Source organism: Strongylocentrotus purpuratus, unplaced genomic scaffold (genome assembly GCF_000002235.5).
Source record: "Strongylocentrotus purpuratus isolate Spur 01 unplaced genomic scaffold, Spur_5.0 spur5_scaffold_11, whole genome shotgun sequence".
Lineage (NCBI taxonomy): Eukaryota > Metazoa > Echinodermata > Echinoidea > Camarodonta > Strongylocentrotidae > Strongylocentrotus > Strongylocentrotus purpuratus.
Window position 1 is genome coordinate 32852958 of NW_022145596.1, and position 19471 is coordinate 32872428.

Here is a 19471-nt window from a genome sequence, read left to right on the forward strand (position 1 = left end):
CAAAATGGGGGGGGGGGGGCACCTACAGTCTACAGTGGGAAATTTGTTTAGACATTGGTATATACCCCTACATTGTAATTATATAAGGGATGATCTCAATACTTGTTTCTCTTTATACACCATACAATATATTACTTAAGCATCATACTCTGCAGTTGGGCGTGATGGTCTGGAAATTCATTTGTGAGCGAGCGAATTAAGCTAGCAAGGAAATATTGTAAGATTTGTGAGATCGTAGTGCAAAAAATTTACATATTATCAAGAGGAATTAACTAATCCTAATGGAGTTAATGCGCACATTCTCATAATGGAAGGCTGAAAAGACTTTTGACAAGACAGTCACATGATTATATCATATTCAAATGCGAGCGAGCTTTGGGGGAAGTTGCTTTGACTCGCTTGAAATTATAGGGGCGCGTTTAATGATGAGAGGAAAAGGCGAAACTTATCGAAAGGGTTAAGACACTTATCAGACAAGAAAAAGAGCACGTGTCAAGGTACAAAGGGTAATTATCTAAGGTGAAAGTGGGGCACTTCTTACACCTTAAAAAAGAGGTATTCGCCTGGGATTTAAAAATAGGCACTAATGAGAATGGGAAATGGGCTTTTGTCGACTGAAAGGGGCACCCATCAGGCTTTGATAGGGACATTTATAAGAGGTGAAAAGGGGCATTTATGAGGAGGGGACCGGTCCCTTATTAGAAAGGAAAAGGGGCACTTATATTGAAACAGAAATTTCAGACTGTGAAAAGGGGCGCTTATTGCACCTTAAAAGGGGCACTGCATGACCAGATATGAAAAGGGGCATTTATCGCGGACATGAAAAAGAGGCACTTTTATTAATGGAAAATGTGCATTAGTTGACAGAACAGGGGCACTGATCAGATTTTGATAGGGGCATTTATCGGACATGAAAGGGGACTTTTATGAGAAGGGGGAAGTGGCCCTAGATCCAGTATTAAAAAGAAAAATAGGCACATCTTAAAATTAACAGGGCACTTATCAGAGTTGAAAAAGGGTAATTATGAAAAGGGGAAGGGGCACTTATGAGTAGGAAAAGAGCATTTATTAGATAGGAAAAAGGGGCATTTGTCAAAAATAAAAGGGGCACTTATCACTGAGATAGGGAAGGGGCATTTTTACAAATTAATAGGGCACTTGTCAAAGTAATAGGGGGCACCTTTCCTATGTAAAAAGGGGCATATTTGGGGTATTTGAAAAAGTGTGTGTGGGGGGAGGGGGCAGGGGGGGGGGGGTCACTGAGCACCTGGTAGCAGTGGTAGTCGTTGGCTGCTCAGACCGAGCCGCTCGATCAAAAACGAGGAAAAAATAAAAATAAAATGTAAACGCAGATGGGGCTGTTCAGCAAATTCTTGCATTGTGGGAATGGTTTCCTTTATGTCTCAATGCGATGAGATCATATCATCATCGTATGGGGAAAACACAGTGCAATTGTTGCAGTGCTAGTGCAGTGCAGTTGTAGATCTAATTGTGGATATGCAATAAAAATCATCACTGATGCGGACGTAACGACGATGAAATCAAGCTTTTGAGGAGTGGTAGATTGTACTTTTGTATATATATTTATTGGATATCTTGCACATATATCATAAAATGTCGACACCGGCGAGAAGGCGGCTCATGAGAGATTTTAAAAAGTGAGTGCAGAGAATCAGTCAATGAATGATGACCATTCACTTCACCTGTCATGATCATGTCGGTGTGTATATGTCTGGTGTTATGACTATGCATAATGTACTCTGTTGCAGTGTAAGGAAAGGCGGAGAGCCAAGTTTAATTAACTTTATAAAGTCATCTAATTCATATGAAATCTCTAGTTTAATTTGTGTCTTCATGTTTTGAAGTATGATTTTTGACGATGTTGAGAAAATTAGATCAAATATCTTTTCTAAATTTGAATGATGGTTGTGATGATTATAAATGTGATTATCAGCCAATCAGGACAGTACCAGACAGAGCTACCAAGTGTCACGCATTTCGAGGGTCTGGAAACAGTCTCGCGCACGACGTGCGTGCTAGATTTTGAAAAAACGCTGTAGGCCTACCTTATCTTAAACGTGTGTTACCCTCGCGAGCGGTCATGAAAATGTCACGCATTGCTTATCTTTGAACTTGGCGTCTCTGCAGTACTTAGGGGCGCTCGTCCGTGATTTGTCAGCATTTTCGCAGATGTTACATATTGTGATCCGTGCGTTGGCGATGCGAAAAATGGATTCCCTGATGATTTTCTTGATGCATTTTACATTGACTTTGTACAGAGACTCCCACGTTATGAGCGAAAGATCCTCGGGAAGATTGGACAACCCATGAAAGTAGACGGTGAACTGGGGTTATTTTATCATGGGGAATCCGTTTTTCCGCATCGCCAGCGCGCAGTTTGGGAACCCGAAACCCGCAGAGCGCCGATGAAAAAAAAACGTCCGCCAAAATGCAGACGATCCTTATTTTTTAGGATTCAATTTGTCCGCGTTTACAAGGATATCCTCATTTATGCGGACAATCCTCCTCCTTAGACCGGCACCCCTACTGATTATGAGCAGATGAGTGTGACAAACCGCAAATCAGTGAGTCATGATTCACTATTCTCGGTCACAGATAGATTGAGCCGAGTTAGTCTTGGTGGCTTATATCGAAATGGTGCGTCGTGTTGCGTCACGTTAACTTGAACGCGACCATTCGTCACAAGTAGGCCTGAGTCTAATCAGTTCCCTGCCTGGTCCCCGACTGTCGCGCCGAAACCCGGGTTGGAATAATCGAGTTTTTGGTTTTTCAAAATTAAAATTCACACTGATATTTTGAAATAAAGAACTAAAAATATGCAATTCACAAACTAAATATGCTTAAGAAATATATGGATATTGTTGCAGTTGACGGTACGTGTTTTTATCGCTCTGAAATTGAGGCTGCAAGAAAGGAATCACACTTCGTGGTACCGAGTGCGTTCAGAAAAGGAAGTTGAAATATGACCCACCGAAGAATGAGCAAGAGTACCATACACGAGACTAAAATGTTGCTCAGACTATTACAATTAAATCGTAATACTTATAATAGACATTAATTTAATTGTCAAAATATATCCACAACATAATGGTTTACCCTTGATATTTTGATGAAGGAAAATAATACTTGAAGTAACATCGAAGTGCCTTTCGTTCGTTCTAAAAATGCATGTATAACGGCAAGCTGAAGTTACAAGTCAAGTTTTGTTTACATAAATCCCTACATCGCCATCCGAGCTGATCGGAACATTAAGCATCAAACCAATTAAAAAACCATGTAAGACTTTAAGGGACTCCAATTCAACAAAATTACCGTAAAATATTATTTGCTTTGACAAATAATACTATAGATATTCATAATATCTTACAGAAATAATGATACTTCATGAGCTATGTACTCGATATCGAGTTCAGCTAGCCATCATTTTGAAATGAGAGGTAGTTGTCATGCAGCGCAGTAGACTATAGACAGAATGCGGCAGCTCGCAGAGAGGAAAAAAATTATCACGTAATAGGCACATGAATATCACATGATCTCAGGCCCGCGCTTTTTTCTCTCTGTGCTGCATACTTCCCTCTACAGTCTACTGCATGACAACTACGTATTTTTAAAGCATTTTAATTTTAATTGAATTGAATATTTTATTGTTTTGAAAGCACTAACTGTCTTTTCCGTCGCATTATTAGAACAGCAACTTAGTCTAACTCCCGCCGCTGCATGCACACGATTTTTAGTGTCAGTGCAGTGGTGAAAATTTCGAGTACCCGGTCCCCGCCCGAAATTTTCAAGTCAAACCCGGGTTCGGCAAAACCCGTGATGACTCAAGCCTAGTCCAAAGCCCCCCTGATTGTGCCGAAAGGGTGCGTTGGGAGTCCGAACGCGACCATTTGTCCAAAGCCCCCCCCCCCCCCCCCCCCCCCCCCCGGTTTTGCCGAAAGGGTGGTTGACTAGTCTTCCACATCAGTCGTTTATAATAGAATTTAAGTCGTTTAAATTCAAATAATCAATATAGAAACGATTAAAAATTAGGTACTGTACATGTATGTGGAATCGCATTGCTTGATAACTTTGTTGGATTCTTTTACTCCATTGAGATATTTTCATTGTTCATGCAACAGGAAATGTCAAATGTTGAATATCTTGCACAATAACAACTACATTTACATGTAAGAAATAGTAGTAGAACCATATTGTATATATCTCCATTGATATTTGTACCTAGATATTGTGTTCTAAAATAATAATTATAACAATAATATGACTTGTACAGTAGGCTTGCGGTTGCACCATGTGAGAGAGAGGGAAGATTGGGGAGTCCTGAAAAGGACTATCTGTAATCTTTCTTGAGTGTGTGTAGTCCTGAAAAGGACTTGTTTAACTTTACCAAAGGTTGCCTCATCACTATTGATACTGTTCTGTTCTCCCTGAGGGCCCTGCAACCATATTATTTCCTAATTCATAGGCTTTTTCAAATTGAGAAAACTTCAATTTGTTAATCTGTTTTATTTTTAAGTCAAATATACACCTGTACATGCACATAAGATTTTGCAGATTTGTGTTTTTGCTGTTGTTCTGATTGCATTTATTAGTAATCCAAGACATGTTATGGTCATCCAATATACCGGTATATTAACAAAATATAATTGTGATTTTTCTTAATTTCATCCCAGATTACAAGAAGATCCACCAGCTGGTGTGAGTGGTGCACCTTCAGAAAACAACATCATGTTATGGAACGCTCTTATATTTGGGTGAGTTATATCTGGCCTTCAAAATCTCACAACACATGGAGTTTATTTAAGTCACACTAGAAGAGGAGACCCATCAGTAATTAGGTATATCATCGTACACGAAGAGTTATTTTGCTACATTAAAGGGAGTGGCCTGTGGGTACCAGTAGTCAGTTTCCATGTGGAGAAGGCTATAATTTGCTGACACCAGACTTGGGGGGAAATACCATTAATGGGTGTACAAGTCTCGCACACATCAAACCCAGAGTCCTATCAAGAAATCCCCCCCCCCCCTAGTCTCTTACTGAGTCTTCGGGTGAGGGAATGCAAAACATTACATAATGCATATTGGTCATAAAACTGATGGCTAATCCTGGTGATTGACAACACCTGATATTGGGTAAACACCCAAACTGTGTTGAATTCACCATGATGGCCCACCCTCAAAATAAACATGTTCTATTTGTTCATGAACATTTGTTTTCTTTCACTTCAGTGCAATGAAGTTTAAATATTCATATTTTTTGGTCAGGTTGTTGAGTATTATTACATTTATAAATAACAGAATTTTGTATTTGGGTTCTAAATTATATATTGTTTTTTGTTTCCCATTTTTGTATAGGCCACGTGACACCCCATTTGAAGATGGTAAGTTGAATTCTCTATTGTTACGGTTCTTGCTGAATATAGTAAAAACATCTAGCTTTAGAAGAGCCACATAGCAGATAAACCAACAAAATGAAGTGGTAATCTTGATAATTTTACTATTAGACTAACCCTCAATAATCCATATTCATCTAGTCATATTTGTTTGCTTGAATTTGAATCAATTGTTAAAAGTACTTTCTCTTCTCCCTCCTAATGGTATATTCATCTTGTTTCATTGAAATCATTTGAGGTGCTTCAAATTTTATTTTATGTCATCATTTTGTTTTTGCAGGAACGTTCAAGCTAACCATTGAGTTTACAGAAGAGTACCCCAACAAACCACCTACAGTACGCTTTGTATCAAAGATGTTTCACCCTAATGGTAAGCCTTAGTCTTTGTTGAATGTGAGATAGAGCTTTCATCTAGTTTGTTATTGGACTTTTTTATTAAGGTTTGAATGTAATAGAATGTGCTAAAAGTACTGCACATTCAAAGTCAAAGGGGTTTCCAAAATATATTTCATTTGTTTTCTAATTATTGGATAAACCTACATGTATGACCTTGAAGGTAGACCACAGCCTATAACATTTTCCTGGAATGCCATATTATGACGCTATCTCATGTTTCCAATTACAATTGATAGGTAAGGATCTATTCATGGTGAAAAATCTTAAAATAACATTTAAAAAAATAAAATGTTTTTCTCTAAAAAAGGAAAACAAATATTCCCATCAATTACTAGACAAATCATTTTACCAAATATGTTATGAAATTGTCTGAATGAGTTAAAAGAAGGTTTTAAGTGAATGACTGATGTCAAAAGTAGTTTTCACAACAGAAGTGAAGCAACAGGTAAAGACATGTAGCAAAGATAAGTGATCACCTTTCAACGTTTCATGCAACTAGTCCGGCAGCCACTGAGCTACACCTCGTTTTGTTGAAATAAGTTTTTTTCTTGATGGATTCTGTTTCCGTAGGCATTGCAGATGACCAAACAGAAAACTGGAGCTTTGTCAGTGTTGAGCAATTTAAGATATGGCCAAAAACAAAATGGCCGCCAAAATAGCCTATTTTCAGTCAAATTTGAATTATTTCATAATACATTACAGAATATTGGCAGAATGGTGTGCTTATAATTCATGAAGACCATTGTCAACACATTCCTGATGACCATACGTGAACATAGATGACCATAGATGACCTAATTAGCATATTTTCCATTGTAATTGTTGCTAATTTGCATATTCAAAATGGCGGATAAATGCCAGCTGTTAAGTTTAGAATCACAATAAAATAGTATTATACTCATTTCCTTCTATCTTATGTTTTTAATTCTTAGAATACCTAAGTGTACCAAATACTTATGTCATACTCATTTGTCAATAATTACTAATTTAGATAATGGGAAAAAACAAAATGGCCACCAAAATGATAAATTTTAAGCAACATTTGCCATAAGTATTATACATTACGGAAATTGGCAGAGTAGTATACTGGTACTTCATGAATCAGAGATGAATTGATTTGGATATTTGACTTTAGGCTGTTGTACGTTTGCTCATTTACATATTAAAAATGGCGGCAATGTTAGTTTATCACACAATATCTATCAATAGTCTATAGTAATAAATATTTGTTTTCACAATAGGTTTGAATTCCTAAGATACCATTTCGTGAAAAATAATAATAATTTGATCACTCTTCTTTCATGAATGTGTAACCATTTTATAGCGATATTAGGAATTTTACCTTCACAATTCATCTTGTACGCAATTCTTTTAAGGATACGCCTTTTCTTCCTTTGCTGAACTGAGCTCACGCATCACTGTCATTTTGATTTACATTTTTTTGCTGCCAGAGTCTGATCATTTAGACATCGCACGGATGCATGGCACGCACAGAACATTGTGCAAGCTAATTTGGCTTTGTTGCATCCACATCCTGATGATTTGCATGGGTTGTCACTTGCACAATTGCAACGTATAAGTCTTAGTATGTTTGCAGGTGCAAGTTTCACATTTGGTGGAATAGTTACCGGGATGAGTGACTTTGTTGCTTCGTCTTTCATGTAACCAAATGCAGTGGGATCCAATGTCCATGGATTCAATTCCGGAGCACTCTTCCAAATCCATGTTTGAAGATGGGCACGTTTAACATTATCTTTGAAAGCTTCAGTTGTTGGTGGCATTGCAGCAAGATTTGGAGTGTGATAGCTCCTGCTTTCCCGACCCGTGTAGTCCACACATTCAGTCGGGCATCTGACAGTGTCGTAGCCTTGGGTTGTCCATATCATGATGTTATGAGCGCTGTTGCATCTTTCATCACGTCGGCCATATCTGCATGTATGTCTCCAATCGATGGCGATGATAACCCATTTTTCTGCCTCAGCACTTTTAGCAAAGTTCCTTTGCCAACTCCAAAATGTGCACCAACAGTATCACAACCTGTCAATGGGTGACCTGCTAACATAAAAGGGATGATGTTTCTGTGTCTGTCCACTGTGGCATGTATATCGATTACAGATCTGTCTCTGATGGGCGACTCCATTATCAAGGGTGACTGAAGGCCTTGCTTTTGGTAGAAATATGAAGCAGAAGAACATAGACATCTGTGTCGTCTGCACGCACCCTGATGGATCATCGTTCATCTGCAAGCATGATAGCCTGCTGCACAATAATCACATCCGTCTCCTCATGAGATGTGGCCATATCGCGGAACACCACCTGGACCTAGTTGAACAGGAGTGTCATCTTGGCTGGTGATCACAAGCTTGTGTTTTATGATGAAACCTGCATCACCTTTCAGATGTTGACAAATGATGTTAATCAACTGTTTCTTGTTCTCTGTGACTGTCAGAGTCAGTTTCTGAGACGGAAGGGGTGAAGTTGGACTCAGTTGGAAAACTCTGCAACCATCATTGCCTCTCGATATCCTGGTTGTACACTTGGTACTGTAATCATTGACCTGTCAAATACCAAGTACACATCACCGGATTTTAGTCTCTCTTCAATCTCGCCTTTGAATTTCGATACAAAGTCCATCACTGTTGGTTGTCGTGTTGGTGATGATGAAGGCCAATTAGGAATCCAAAGGAGAGCACATCCATCGATCACTCTACACGTTTCTTCAAGTGTCGCGTGTCTAGCTGATATTTCAACCTTTGTCTCTGGTTCTTCAAAGCGGCCTTGGACTTCGAGATATGCATATCTCCAGACTCATCAAACAGAGCTGTAGGAACTGGCGACAGCTCGCATGACATTACATCATGAAATTCAACATCTCTGGAACTTGCTTGTAGACCTATCACGCGAGAGTATATCAACTTGGTATCATATACCTTGGAATCGCCTACGTCAATTCTGACAATTGATTTCTTCATGACAGCCATGGTTTGAACTTTCTTTGAAATTGTGTCGTAGAAACCTCCAGGCAATTTCCGTTCAAATTCACCCATTTACTGAGCACCAGTTTCAACTACTCTGTCAACATTCACTGATTCAGGAGCGATCTGTCCATTGACCACATTGACAATGTTCGCTGGGTGCTTCTTTGGGTCCATTGGATCGATGCTCACATCCAGTTTTCTGCACAACCAGTCTCTGTCACCATGGTCTGCAGATATCCTTGCTGGAGCCTCTTCTTTGTGCACTGTTTTAGAACTAGCCGACTTGTCTGTCAGAGTTGGAACGTCTTCCACAAGTCTGATACATATGTGCAAGCTAAGGGCCCATGCAGGTCTTGAGAGTTTCTGGATTTAGAGTGATGCCAATCACACCAGCATTACCATGCCCATGTCGCTCCATATGCCATTCCATAAGCCTTGAGTGTGTCTCATCACATGAGACCTTTTCATGGAGTACTGGAGTGCATCTCCTGGTAGGGCTTCCATGCGTTGAAGGTAGAATAACCGATATCGCGCGTAGTTTACATGTCCCGACGCAAAGCATCATAAGCCTCACTGCCTCCAGGTGTAGAGGCCAATCACTTTAGTTCTCGTTCAGCCCGTACATAGAGCATCATTATCAGTACTGGTTTGATCAGGTTGTACCTCTACTGCAACCCTGTACAGTTGTTGATCTGCAGTGAAGACAGTGAAACATTGACCAGTTTTCTCTGTTTAACTGCTGTGATTTGCTCATGGCTGTCATTATTGTGTCTGGATGTGCTGGTGGCATATCAATCAACGATAGATACGCTGCTTTATTTTTCGGTTGTGTGGCTTCCCCTTGATTGCGACATAAATGCGTATTATATCCATTGAATTCAGGACAGTTATCACGCTGCACAACATCTGTCAAGAACCTGCGGTCACAGTCATTAGGTCTCTGTCTAGAAACCATATGAGCGAGAACACTAAGTGGTGGAACTTGGTTCTTGACAGGTGGCATATCTGGTTTTCTTGGACTATTGTATCTCATGATGTCAAGCTTGTAGTCAATATCTCTAGACATCTCAGCCTTCTTCAGTTGTGAAATCTCTTGCTGATCATCATGGTACAGGCTTGTATCTGGCTGGGTCATGAGAACTGCACGGGAAGTTGTCAACTATGATCTGAACAAGACCATCTTCAGCACTTGATAGTGCTGTCAGTTCAGTGTTTTTCCCTGCCTCTACAGCTGCACACTTCTTGAATCGTAGCAGTTCATCATAGATGTGTGTGTGTATGTTCAACAGGGTATCTCTACAAATACATTTGCTTTGAGATGATATGCTACATCAATTAGATTTAATTAAAATGAAGCGTATATGTGTATACAATACATTGATTGCTTGTTATCGAAGTAAAAATCGCAAACAGCCAATCTCTTGTACACTTTTTTTATGAATCACCCTGTATAAATGTATAAATTGCTCTGCCATCTAAAACCACGTTTAGAATTATCAAAATATATATCATATATATCATATCTGGTTAAATAGAATCAGAAAAGCGTTCTTAATGCAGCAATAAAACATGACAAAGTATACATTTTCACATATTCTTAAAGCAGAAAACGTCATTTTGGCGGCCCTTTTGTTTTTGCTTATAATCACAAATTGCTAAAGGCGATATGATGATAGGCGACATCAATTAGCTTCAATTAAAATGCAGATTATATACATCACAAATATGTTGCCAGAGTGTGTATACATTGATTGCTTGTTATCGAAGTAGAAATCGCAAACAGCCAATCTCTTGTACACTTTTTTATGAATCACCCTGTATAAATGTATAAATTGCTCTGCCATCTAAAACCACGTTTAGAATTATCAAAATATGGATCATATATATCATATCTGGTAAAAGAAATCGGAAAAGGGTTCTAAATGTAGAAATAAAACATGACAAAGTATACATTTTCACATATTTTTAGAGCAGAAAACGCCATTTTGGCGGCCATTTTGTTTTTGCTTATATCTCAAATTGCTCAAGGCTGACAGAGCTCCAGTTTTTTGCTTGTTCACAGTGGATACCTAGACAATCAGAATCCATTAAAAAAAAAACTTAGAATATTCACCAAAACAAGGTTAGGCCCCAAATCCGGGTTTGGCTGCCGGACTAAACCTTGAATGAGAAAAATATCCATAATTAGCCAGAATGGGCAGGAAAGATAAAAAGGAAATAAAAGCAAAATGAGAAATTTGGGTTTCATTTAAAAAAAAAGCACACAGTACAAGGTATATGTTGTCATGTTATATCTGTCAATATGACATTAAGAAAATAATTATCAATTACCCTACAAGAAATTTAATACACATATCGTTATGTTTAATTTGGGTCAAAAATAAAGACGAATATGGACAATATCAAAATGTATGATATAAATGGTACCTGATCGCTGGGTGTTTCATAATATTGGATGAAATGACGTGGAAAAAGAAAGTAAGATACAAAAAAAAATGCTGATTATTTGAGACATAACAAGCTTTTCCCCTGATAATAGATTATTTTCATGCATCACATTACATCCAGAAAGTAAAGGTATGGACCCAGAATTCTACATGATGCAATATTTTAGAATGTGTGTCACTATGAATTGCAACATGTGATCCCACTCTTTGAGCAATCATTCTAATTCTACTCATCTTGTATTCCACAGTATATGCTGATGGAGGAATCTGCTTGGATATTCTACAGAATAGATGGAGTCCTACATATGATGTATCAGCAATTCTTACATCAATACAGGTAAACCATCTTACCCCCAGGGGGGTGTTTCATAAAGAGTTCGTAAAGTTACAAATGACTTTACGAACGACTTGTATATGAAGTGCCAGATAGGATGCCCAAAGTTTTTTCTGATATTTCCAATAACCTCAATTAAATTATGGCAAAAAATATACTTTGCATTAAAAATGGTTGTTATGATAAGAATGTTAATCTACATCTGCACAGTTCAACTTAATAAATAATAATCAATAACGATTGAGCATCCCATTTGGCTTTTCATATACAAGTCGTTCGTTAAGTCGTGCGTAACTTTACGAACAGCTTTATGAAACACCCCCCAGCACACTTTCCTAGAGTGTATGTGTCAAAACACATTCATAGGCCCGAATTCGCAAAGGAGGTTTAAATTCAACCCATTGTTTTAAACTCTCATTTGGTCTAAAATTAAGTGTACCTTACCTTGCGCGCGTCTAATATTGGACCTCTGACTGTGTCATGTTTATTTTGGGCTAATTTTAGACCATTGGTTATGTGAATGAGGGTCTACACCTCCTTTGTGAATTCGGGCCTACTTTCACCTAGTGAGTTGATTAGTAGGGTTAACAGCATTGAGCTGTGCAAAAATGTAGGACACATTTTGCTTTAAGTCATCAAAGCTTGGATGTCTATACATGCAAATCAAGTACTCAGGGAATGTTATTGTGAATGTTTTTAACCTGTATGAATATCTTGGACCTCCTATGCCCTCCTTCTTGGTGCTACATTGCCACTTGACCCCCTCCGCGGCTTTTGCCATACAATCATTTAGCTTGTTTTTGTGTGTAAACCATACTTAAAGTTGTAGTATTGCAGGTGGTCCATACAAAAAAGTAAAACATGTAAAATAGGAACATGAAGGAGTATGAGTTGATGTTTGCTAAACACAAAGTCACTTGTGGCTGGGATCCATGGCTTGCTTGAGGGCTCTAAGGCCTTGTACCCTGTTGCAATCTGAGCCACATTTTGATGCATTTTCAAACATGTTAAGACTAGAATTTTATGAATATATTTGGTTGAGAATGAATATTTACCTGAATTTGATTTTCAAACCTGTTCAATTGAAATTCAAACCTTTTAAGATTTTTAAACCTGTACAATTAAATTCAAACCTGTCGCTGTTCGATGTTTAAACCCCTTTTGGACCACTCTGAGTATTAATATGATAATTCAGTTCTTTTACAGCTATGATCAATGCTTCCAATATTTTAATATGAAACTGATGTTATTTTGCTAATAAAACTTTGTATCTTATTTTTAGTCTCTACTGGATGAACCGAACCCTAACAGCCCAGCAAACAGCCAAGCTGCACAGCTATACCAAGAGAACAGAAGAGAATATGAAAAGAAGGTGTCTGCTATTGTTGAAACTAGCTGGATAGATACCAATTCATGATATAAGGGTTACAGGAGAAGATCAAGTCATTGTAGAAATCTTAACAATGACAATGACAGAGTCATGTTAACGATGTTCATTTTAGAAGAAAAGAATTCACATGCTATGCTGGAGAGTACCTCCATTTCCAGTTTCAACCTGCTTTGTGGTATTATTCATGTCCATGGATGGCTAAAGTTACATCATTTCTCATCGTTAGAATATATATTAGCCAATAGGTAATGATGGCTAAGTCCTGTATAGCGCAAATGACTGACTTCAGCCCATAAATAGTCTTACTTGGTATGGTACTTATGAGAAGGAATCGCATACACCTTTGATTGTTTTTCTACTGTTCTTTTACATAGATATAAAAGGTCAGTGTTGAAAAGTGTTCTAAGAATGTGTATATCTTCCTTCAAAGGTATCAACCCAAATTAGGATTTATCTCCCATACTTCATATTATAGTTCATTCATTTATTTTGTTATGATGTGTTTAATAGAGGAAGAACATATAGTTCTTTTGTCATTGATACAAACATATAATCAAACATTAATGAAATCTTCACTACTTAAAACCCAGTTTAAAATTGTAGTTTGGCCCAGTCATGTTTGTTTGTGCAAAACTTAAAAGAGTTGGTCGGCTTGCAAACAAAGACGAGTAAGGCCGAGCCTGTTTATGATCTATTTAGGTTGTACATCTTTCCTCTGTGATGTTGCATGTAATAGTGTCATGAAATTCCTTCTCAAAATAGCCAAGCCAATGGAATACATCATATCTATATAATACTAGTAAAGGCTTAGCAACCCTAATCCTGTGCTTGCAGCCTCAAACAAATTCAACAAAGAACTAGCAGGTGGAATAGATAAAAACTAGCATTTACTAATAAAGGCTATAAGTGAACGGTAAAATAGAGTAAATGCTTTTTGCTAAGTTAGATGTGCTAGGTGGCAGCTGGTATTGTTTGGAAGTTTACAATGGTATTCTACACTCATTGTTTACAATAGTGTTATAAAGTCAGCCTTGAAGGAATAGTACAAAAGCGGTTTGTGTACCCAGGTATAATCATAATAAAAACATTACAATTTTCAAATTGGCTATAGGGAATGATATTACCTACTGCTTTTGATTGATACAAAACTGTTTATTGCTGATAAAATTTATGTCTTTTATATGTTATAATCAAAGAGAAATATTACCTTTACAACAAAAAGGGATGACAGTTTAAGATGTATAAACATTGATAGATGATCTCCTTGTAGGAAAATCTTTAAGCTGGCAGGAGAAGAGATTGTAAAACATTTAGCTAAAGGTTGACGATGAAAGAAATTCTTCTTTCTCAAATGTGCATCTTCTAATCCAGCATGTACTTTGTGAACAAGAACAAATTTTAAAAAAAATTATAATTTGAATACAAGTTATTGCTGGTCTTGAGAAGTAATAGCTATCAAGGAAAGGAGTTTTTGTTTCTTCTTACCAGCAGTTACTTGGTTGGAACATCATGATCATGCAAGCAAAAAGTTAGAAAGAACAATTTGCTATAAAGCTTTACTAGTTTTATTTCTATGTAAGAGGAAGATTTCCTATCTTTTACCTACCTGATTTCAAAGTGGAGCAATCTCACATGACACATTGTAGATAGAATCAAATCTGTATATCCTTTATATTATCAATACAAAAAATGTATATAGCACAGCTAGCATTTGTACAATCAAAAGATCCATGTTTACAAGTTACCAAATGGAAAAAGAAAGACATGTTTTCTGGATCACATTAGGTACTTCAGTAATATTTACCTGCTACACATTTTCAAAGCCATTCAAGAAACTGAGGCAGTTTCAATACTAACCTTAATTCTATTTGACCCCTAAGAGGCCATTTTAGTCTTTTTTTGCCCTTTCGGTTACTGATTTTGTGAAACTGTTTGTGATCATGTTTATTATGTTTCATTCATATGAAATTTAGTAGATTTGAAACTAATATTTTTTCAAGAAGGTATATAGAGTAGTTAAAAGAGTTGATGAAGGGAAACAAGTATCTACATTACCCTGTCAATTGTGACTGCATTAGGTCTTGGAGTTTTAGCTCATGCTGACAGTTTGCAATTTCAATAAATGTAAGAAAATGTCTTTGATTTTTGTTTTGCCATAGAATTATATTACTAAAACTTTCTTTTGCTCTGTCATTGTTCTTCAGCAGAAGGCAAAAAAGACTACTTGTTGGGCATTCCTAAAATAAAACTGTTAAAAACTAACAAATAATGTACAGTCACAGAATGAGTTTTGTGCTTTGAATTATCTCTCTGTCCGGTGACAGGTCACAAATGCTGCCGTACAAGGGATTAGAAGCAGAATAGTGGTTGTAGTCTAATGGTTAATTTAATAGACTTTGGCTGGTATTAAATGTGGGTTTTAATCCCAGGTTTGTTGTAATTATTCTCCATATGCTTCTAATAGAAATTGGAACTGGTAGGATGCTGAACGTCATTGTGATCTTATCTGGTGTCTCAGTGATCATATTTCCCAGGATTGGAGATGGTGCACACCTTGTGTGCGTGTATGAATCTGATGACTGGATTAAAAGGATATTGCTGCAATGAGAAGTGTTAGTATTAAGCACTATGTGAATCAAGACTACTGCTTTATTGTTAACCAAGATGAGTTTGTTTTAAATTGATTCAAACTGAAAATATGTTTTGTAGAGTATGAAGCAAAGTATGTCTTACCGGTAATGAGACTTATTCTTCTAATAATCCCATTCATTATCTGTGGATATATTGTTCATATCATCTGGTAAATTTTGGGATTGGCAAGTTCATTTGTGAGATCGTCCACATATACTGGCTCCATTAAAGTACATGTATTTCAAAATAGATGTTATAACCAAGGCATTGTTCACTACACACTGTAACTCTGTATCATGTAATTATTGTAAGCAGGTTAGCTTTTCAAAGTTTAGAGGTAGTATGCATGCACAATGAAATTCAAATTCTCCTCCTTTGAAATATATTTCACTTAACATGCAACTATTTTCTAATCAAAAGATATTTGAAGTATTTGCTCTGATCATATTCTAACTGTTACAGTTCAATTTATTTCATTATGCTTATAATTAAATTTACAAAAAGCAGAGTTGATTCTCCACATGTACCACAAGATGATTGGTTTCTCAAGTTGTATGATCTTGTAATCTCCCAGGGGCACTAACTATTTTGTCTATTATGGACATCAATAACATGAAACAGTTTTAACCATATTTTTTTCATTAGAGACGTAGTGTATAACCAAATGAAGAAAAAATATCTCATTTATTACAGTAAATACTCGGTACTAGCTTTTCTTTAAACTCTTCATATTGTTATTTTCTGATGTTGTAGAGTTGATTTATGCATAAATCAAGCAACTTCAGGCTGTCTGCAAAGTAGTACATTTAGTATGGAGATTATTTACCCAGACTATTGTTGTGTGTTTGAGCATGGTGTGATTCTTGCATGCCCCTTTTACATGTACATTCAGTTATGACCCCTAGCTTCCTTATGTATGTAATTAAAAGCTTTCAATGAGTTGGTATAGTTTTGAAGGCAAGTTCTCTCTTATGCTCCACTTGCCAAAGCTTGGAATCTTTTTGAGGAATTTGCGCCAATTTATTTTCACGAGATAATTTTTGTTTGCACATTTTACTGAATTACATTGCAATCATGGTGAACAAATGTTAGACAATATGAGAGTGTTTATGTTGAGCTAGATGTGATAAGGGAATTTACTTGGCTTTAGAACCCATGTGAGTTACAGACTAACTGATCTGGGTTGGTGTTCAGTTCATTACTTGAAATTAAGTCGGTATCTTAGGGAGCATTTACTTTAACTTAAAATACATTAAGTCTAATCCAGACCACAGCAAAGTATTTTACTTATTAAAGTTAGTCAACTCTAAACCCAAATACTTACCTTAAGCCAAGTATCAATATACTAATCAAAGGATAAGTTCCAATTCACTCAATTGCACTTTTTATTGTAAGATAGATATGGTAGCACCATGACTTGCAATCAAAATATTGGACTCAATGAAATCTACTTAGAACAAATATAACTTGTTCATCGGATCATTAAGATTGCTGCTCTTGTGTGTGTGCCATTTATTAGTCCTTGTAACTAACTTTCAGTTTTGTGTCCTTATTAGAGGGGTTTCCTACCACACCAGATAAAACAATCTAGATTTACTCCCAGTAAAGAAAGACGTACATCATCTCAAATGAACGCATAGAAGTTGCTTTACTATAATTTGTCTTATATCGCTGATATCTTGCGAAGATAAAAATAAAAGGGAAATTTTTATATTGTACATGGTATATATTGTGTGGAGGACACTACTGTGTAGAGCATTTATAAAAAAAAGTGTTATACATGTATATGCCTTACAATATTGTTATATGTATGATGAAGAATGCTTTATATGTCTGTGTTTTGGTTGTCGTTGTTGTATGCCCAGCATAGGTCATATAACACTGTTTATAGCACATGGTGCAGTGAGAGAACCCCTGTGCAACGTAGTGGAGCATACGTACATTCAGTCCATATGATTGTGAGCATTATATTTGTATTTATGATACTAAGTGGTTGTACAGGTAGATAGAACTACAGGCTAATCAACCTGTGCTTCTTTAATAAAACTGTTTCTTTCAAAACATTTCAAAGTACTGTGTCAGCTGTGAATTGGATGTTAGCATGTATGCTTGGAAACCTACTGTATGCCAATGACTTTTCACTGAATGGGGTTTAATTATACCTGTTTACTACCTGTTTACTAATTTCATGCATAATTCTTGAAGAAATGTTTCCCTTGACGACTCGAAGCTTGCATGACGTATCAACATATGTATGCAACATGGATTTCATCTAACGAGATGCCATTATGTATTGCATGTTAACTAGATAGTAACCAGATATTCTGGAGAGAAACTTGCATAAAATTTGAATACATTATTCAACAGGTCTATGTACAATTTAAATACCAGTAATGTTTTTACAATAACCACCAAACAATATACATGTACAATATTCTTAGTCAATAACGTTGTATTCAGACAATGTTTCAATGGTTTACATATTGACAAACATTTTCAAATATTTATCAAAGGGCAAGTAAAATATCTGAAATCAATTAACTACACTATCTAATAACTGAAGGCTAGAGATGATTTTATTATCACAATGTTGAATATATCTGTGTGAGGATGAGATAGTTGATGAAAGTAGTAAAAGATGATGGTAGATGATAGTAAATGATGAAGAGATGAAGAAAAGTGAAGAAGAACATGATGATGATGATGTAGAGTAAAGAAAGAAAAAGAAGAGGATGGTAAGATTGTAATATTAAGAAGAAAATGAAGAGGGAAGAAGAAGAGGAAGATCAAGTAGAAGAAGAGGAAAAATGAGAAGAGGAGGAGGAGGAAGAAGAAGAAGAATCGAGTGGGGACAGAACAAGGAGATGGAGGGTAGTGCAAATAGTAACAATATCATAATACCAACCATTACACATTATACAAACTTCAAATGATAGAGGTGAAATTATGTAGAAAACAAATACTAATAAGAGAAGACTTGTATGAATAGCATTCTCCAGTCGAGATGGAGGCAGTACATCAACTTTCACTTCAATTAAACGACTCATATACTGATTGGATACAAATGAAAACACATTTCACAATAACAAAGGTTTTTTTTAAGTTGGTCATCTTGTATTTCTTAGGGAAAATCAAAAGTGCAACTTCACTACTCCCATCATGAAAGAATATGAGGATTTGTTTAAGATGCAGAAAATAATGTATACATAAAATGTATATTGTATGAGGAACACTATATGGCATACTACTTTCGACTAATGTTGAATTTTTATTCTTTTATACTATAATATAGGAAACTATTTAGCATATGATCTCCCAAATTTTGATTATTATTCTTTTAATTACTGAACTATATTTAGCATACAATAAATTCTATTATTGTTGATCTTTATTCTTTGTTGCAGATTATACATTTTAAAGGCTATAGCCTTTATGTATAGAAAAGGGTCTAATGATCAAAAGCTTGATTTTATGGACTCTGGAAAGCAAATAGCAGAAAGTAGAAAGTAAGCAGTGACTGACGGTAAGAGAATGAGAGAGATATAGAAAGAGAGAGAGAGAGAGAGAGTCGGAAAGAGAGAGAGAGAAAGAGAGAGAAAGAGAGAGAGATATAGAAAGAGAGAGAGAGAGAGAGAGTCGGAAAGAGAGAGAGAGAAAGAGAGAGAAAGAGAGAGAGAGAGAGAGAGAGAGAGAGAGAGAGACGGGAAGGAAGAGGAAGAGATCTGATGAGGAAGGGGGGGTACAAACATTTGGAATATCAACTATTCTGTACTGCGCATGGCGACCTGTTCCCCCATTTTCGCTTGGTTATATATCAGTTCATTATTACTTTAAAAAAAATATATTTGAGACATGAATAATAAATCAATTTAAATGATCGTAGG

At 36.5% G+C, this 19471-nt stretch overlaps 1 protein-coding gene across 1 annotated transcript; it reads left to right on the forward strand.

The window, feature by feature from the left end:
• The first annotated feature begins 1424 nt into the window (after positions 1–1424).
• LOC762707 (ubiquitin-conjugating enzyme E2 A) lies at positions 1425–17657 on the forward strand. Its single transcript, XM_030981213.1, has 6 exons — positions 1425–1658; positions 4692–4772; positions 5374–5399; positions 5692–5781; positions 11481–11569; positions 12849–17657. The coding sequence occupies exons 1-6, from the start codon at positions 1615–1617 to the stop codon at positions 12981–12983; spliced, it is 465 nt and encodes a 154-aa protein (XP_030837073.1). The 5' UTR covers positions 1425–1614; the 3' UTR covers positions 12984–17657.
• Positions 17658–19471: the final 1814 nt, after the last annotated feature.

Excerpts from the sequence above, each read along its gene's own strand:
- LOC762707 (XM_030981213.1), top strand. The coding sequence starts at position 1,615 with ATGTCGACACCGGCGAGAAGGCGGCTCATGAGAGATTTTAAAAA. Across the intron at positions 4,773-5,373 it reads TGGAACGCTCTTATATTTGG|GCCACGTGACACCCCATTTG; the intron begins GTGAGTTATATC and ends ATTTTTGTATAG. Across the intron at positions 11,570-12,848 it reads CAATTCTTACATCAATACAG|TCTCTACTGGATGAACCGAA; the intron begins GTAAACCATCTT and ends TCTTATTTTTAG.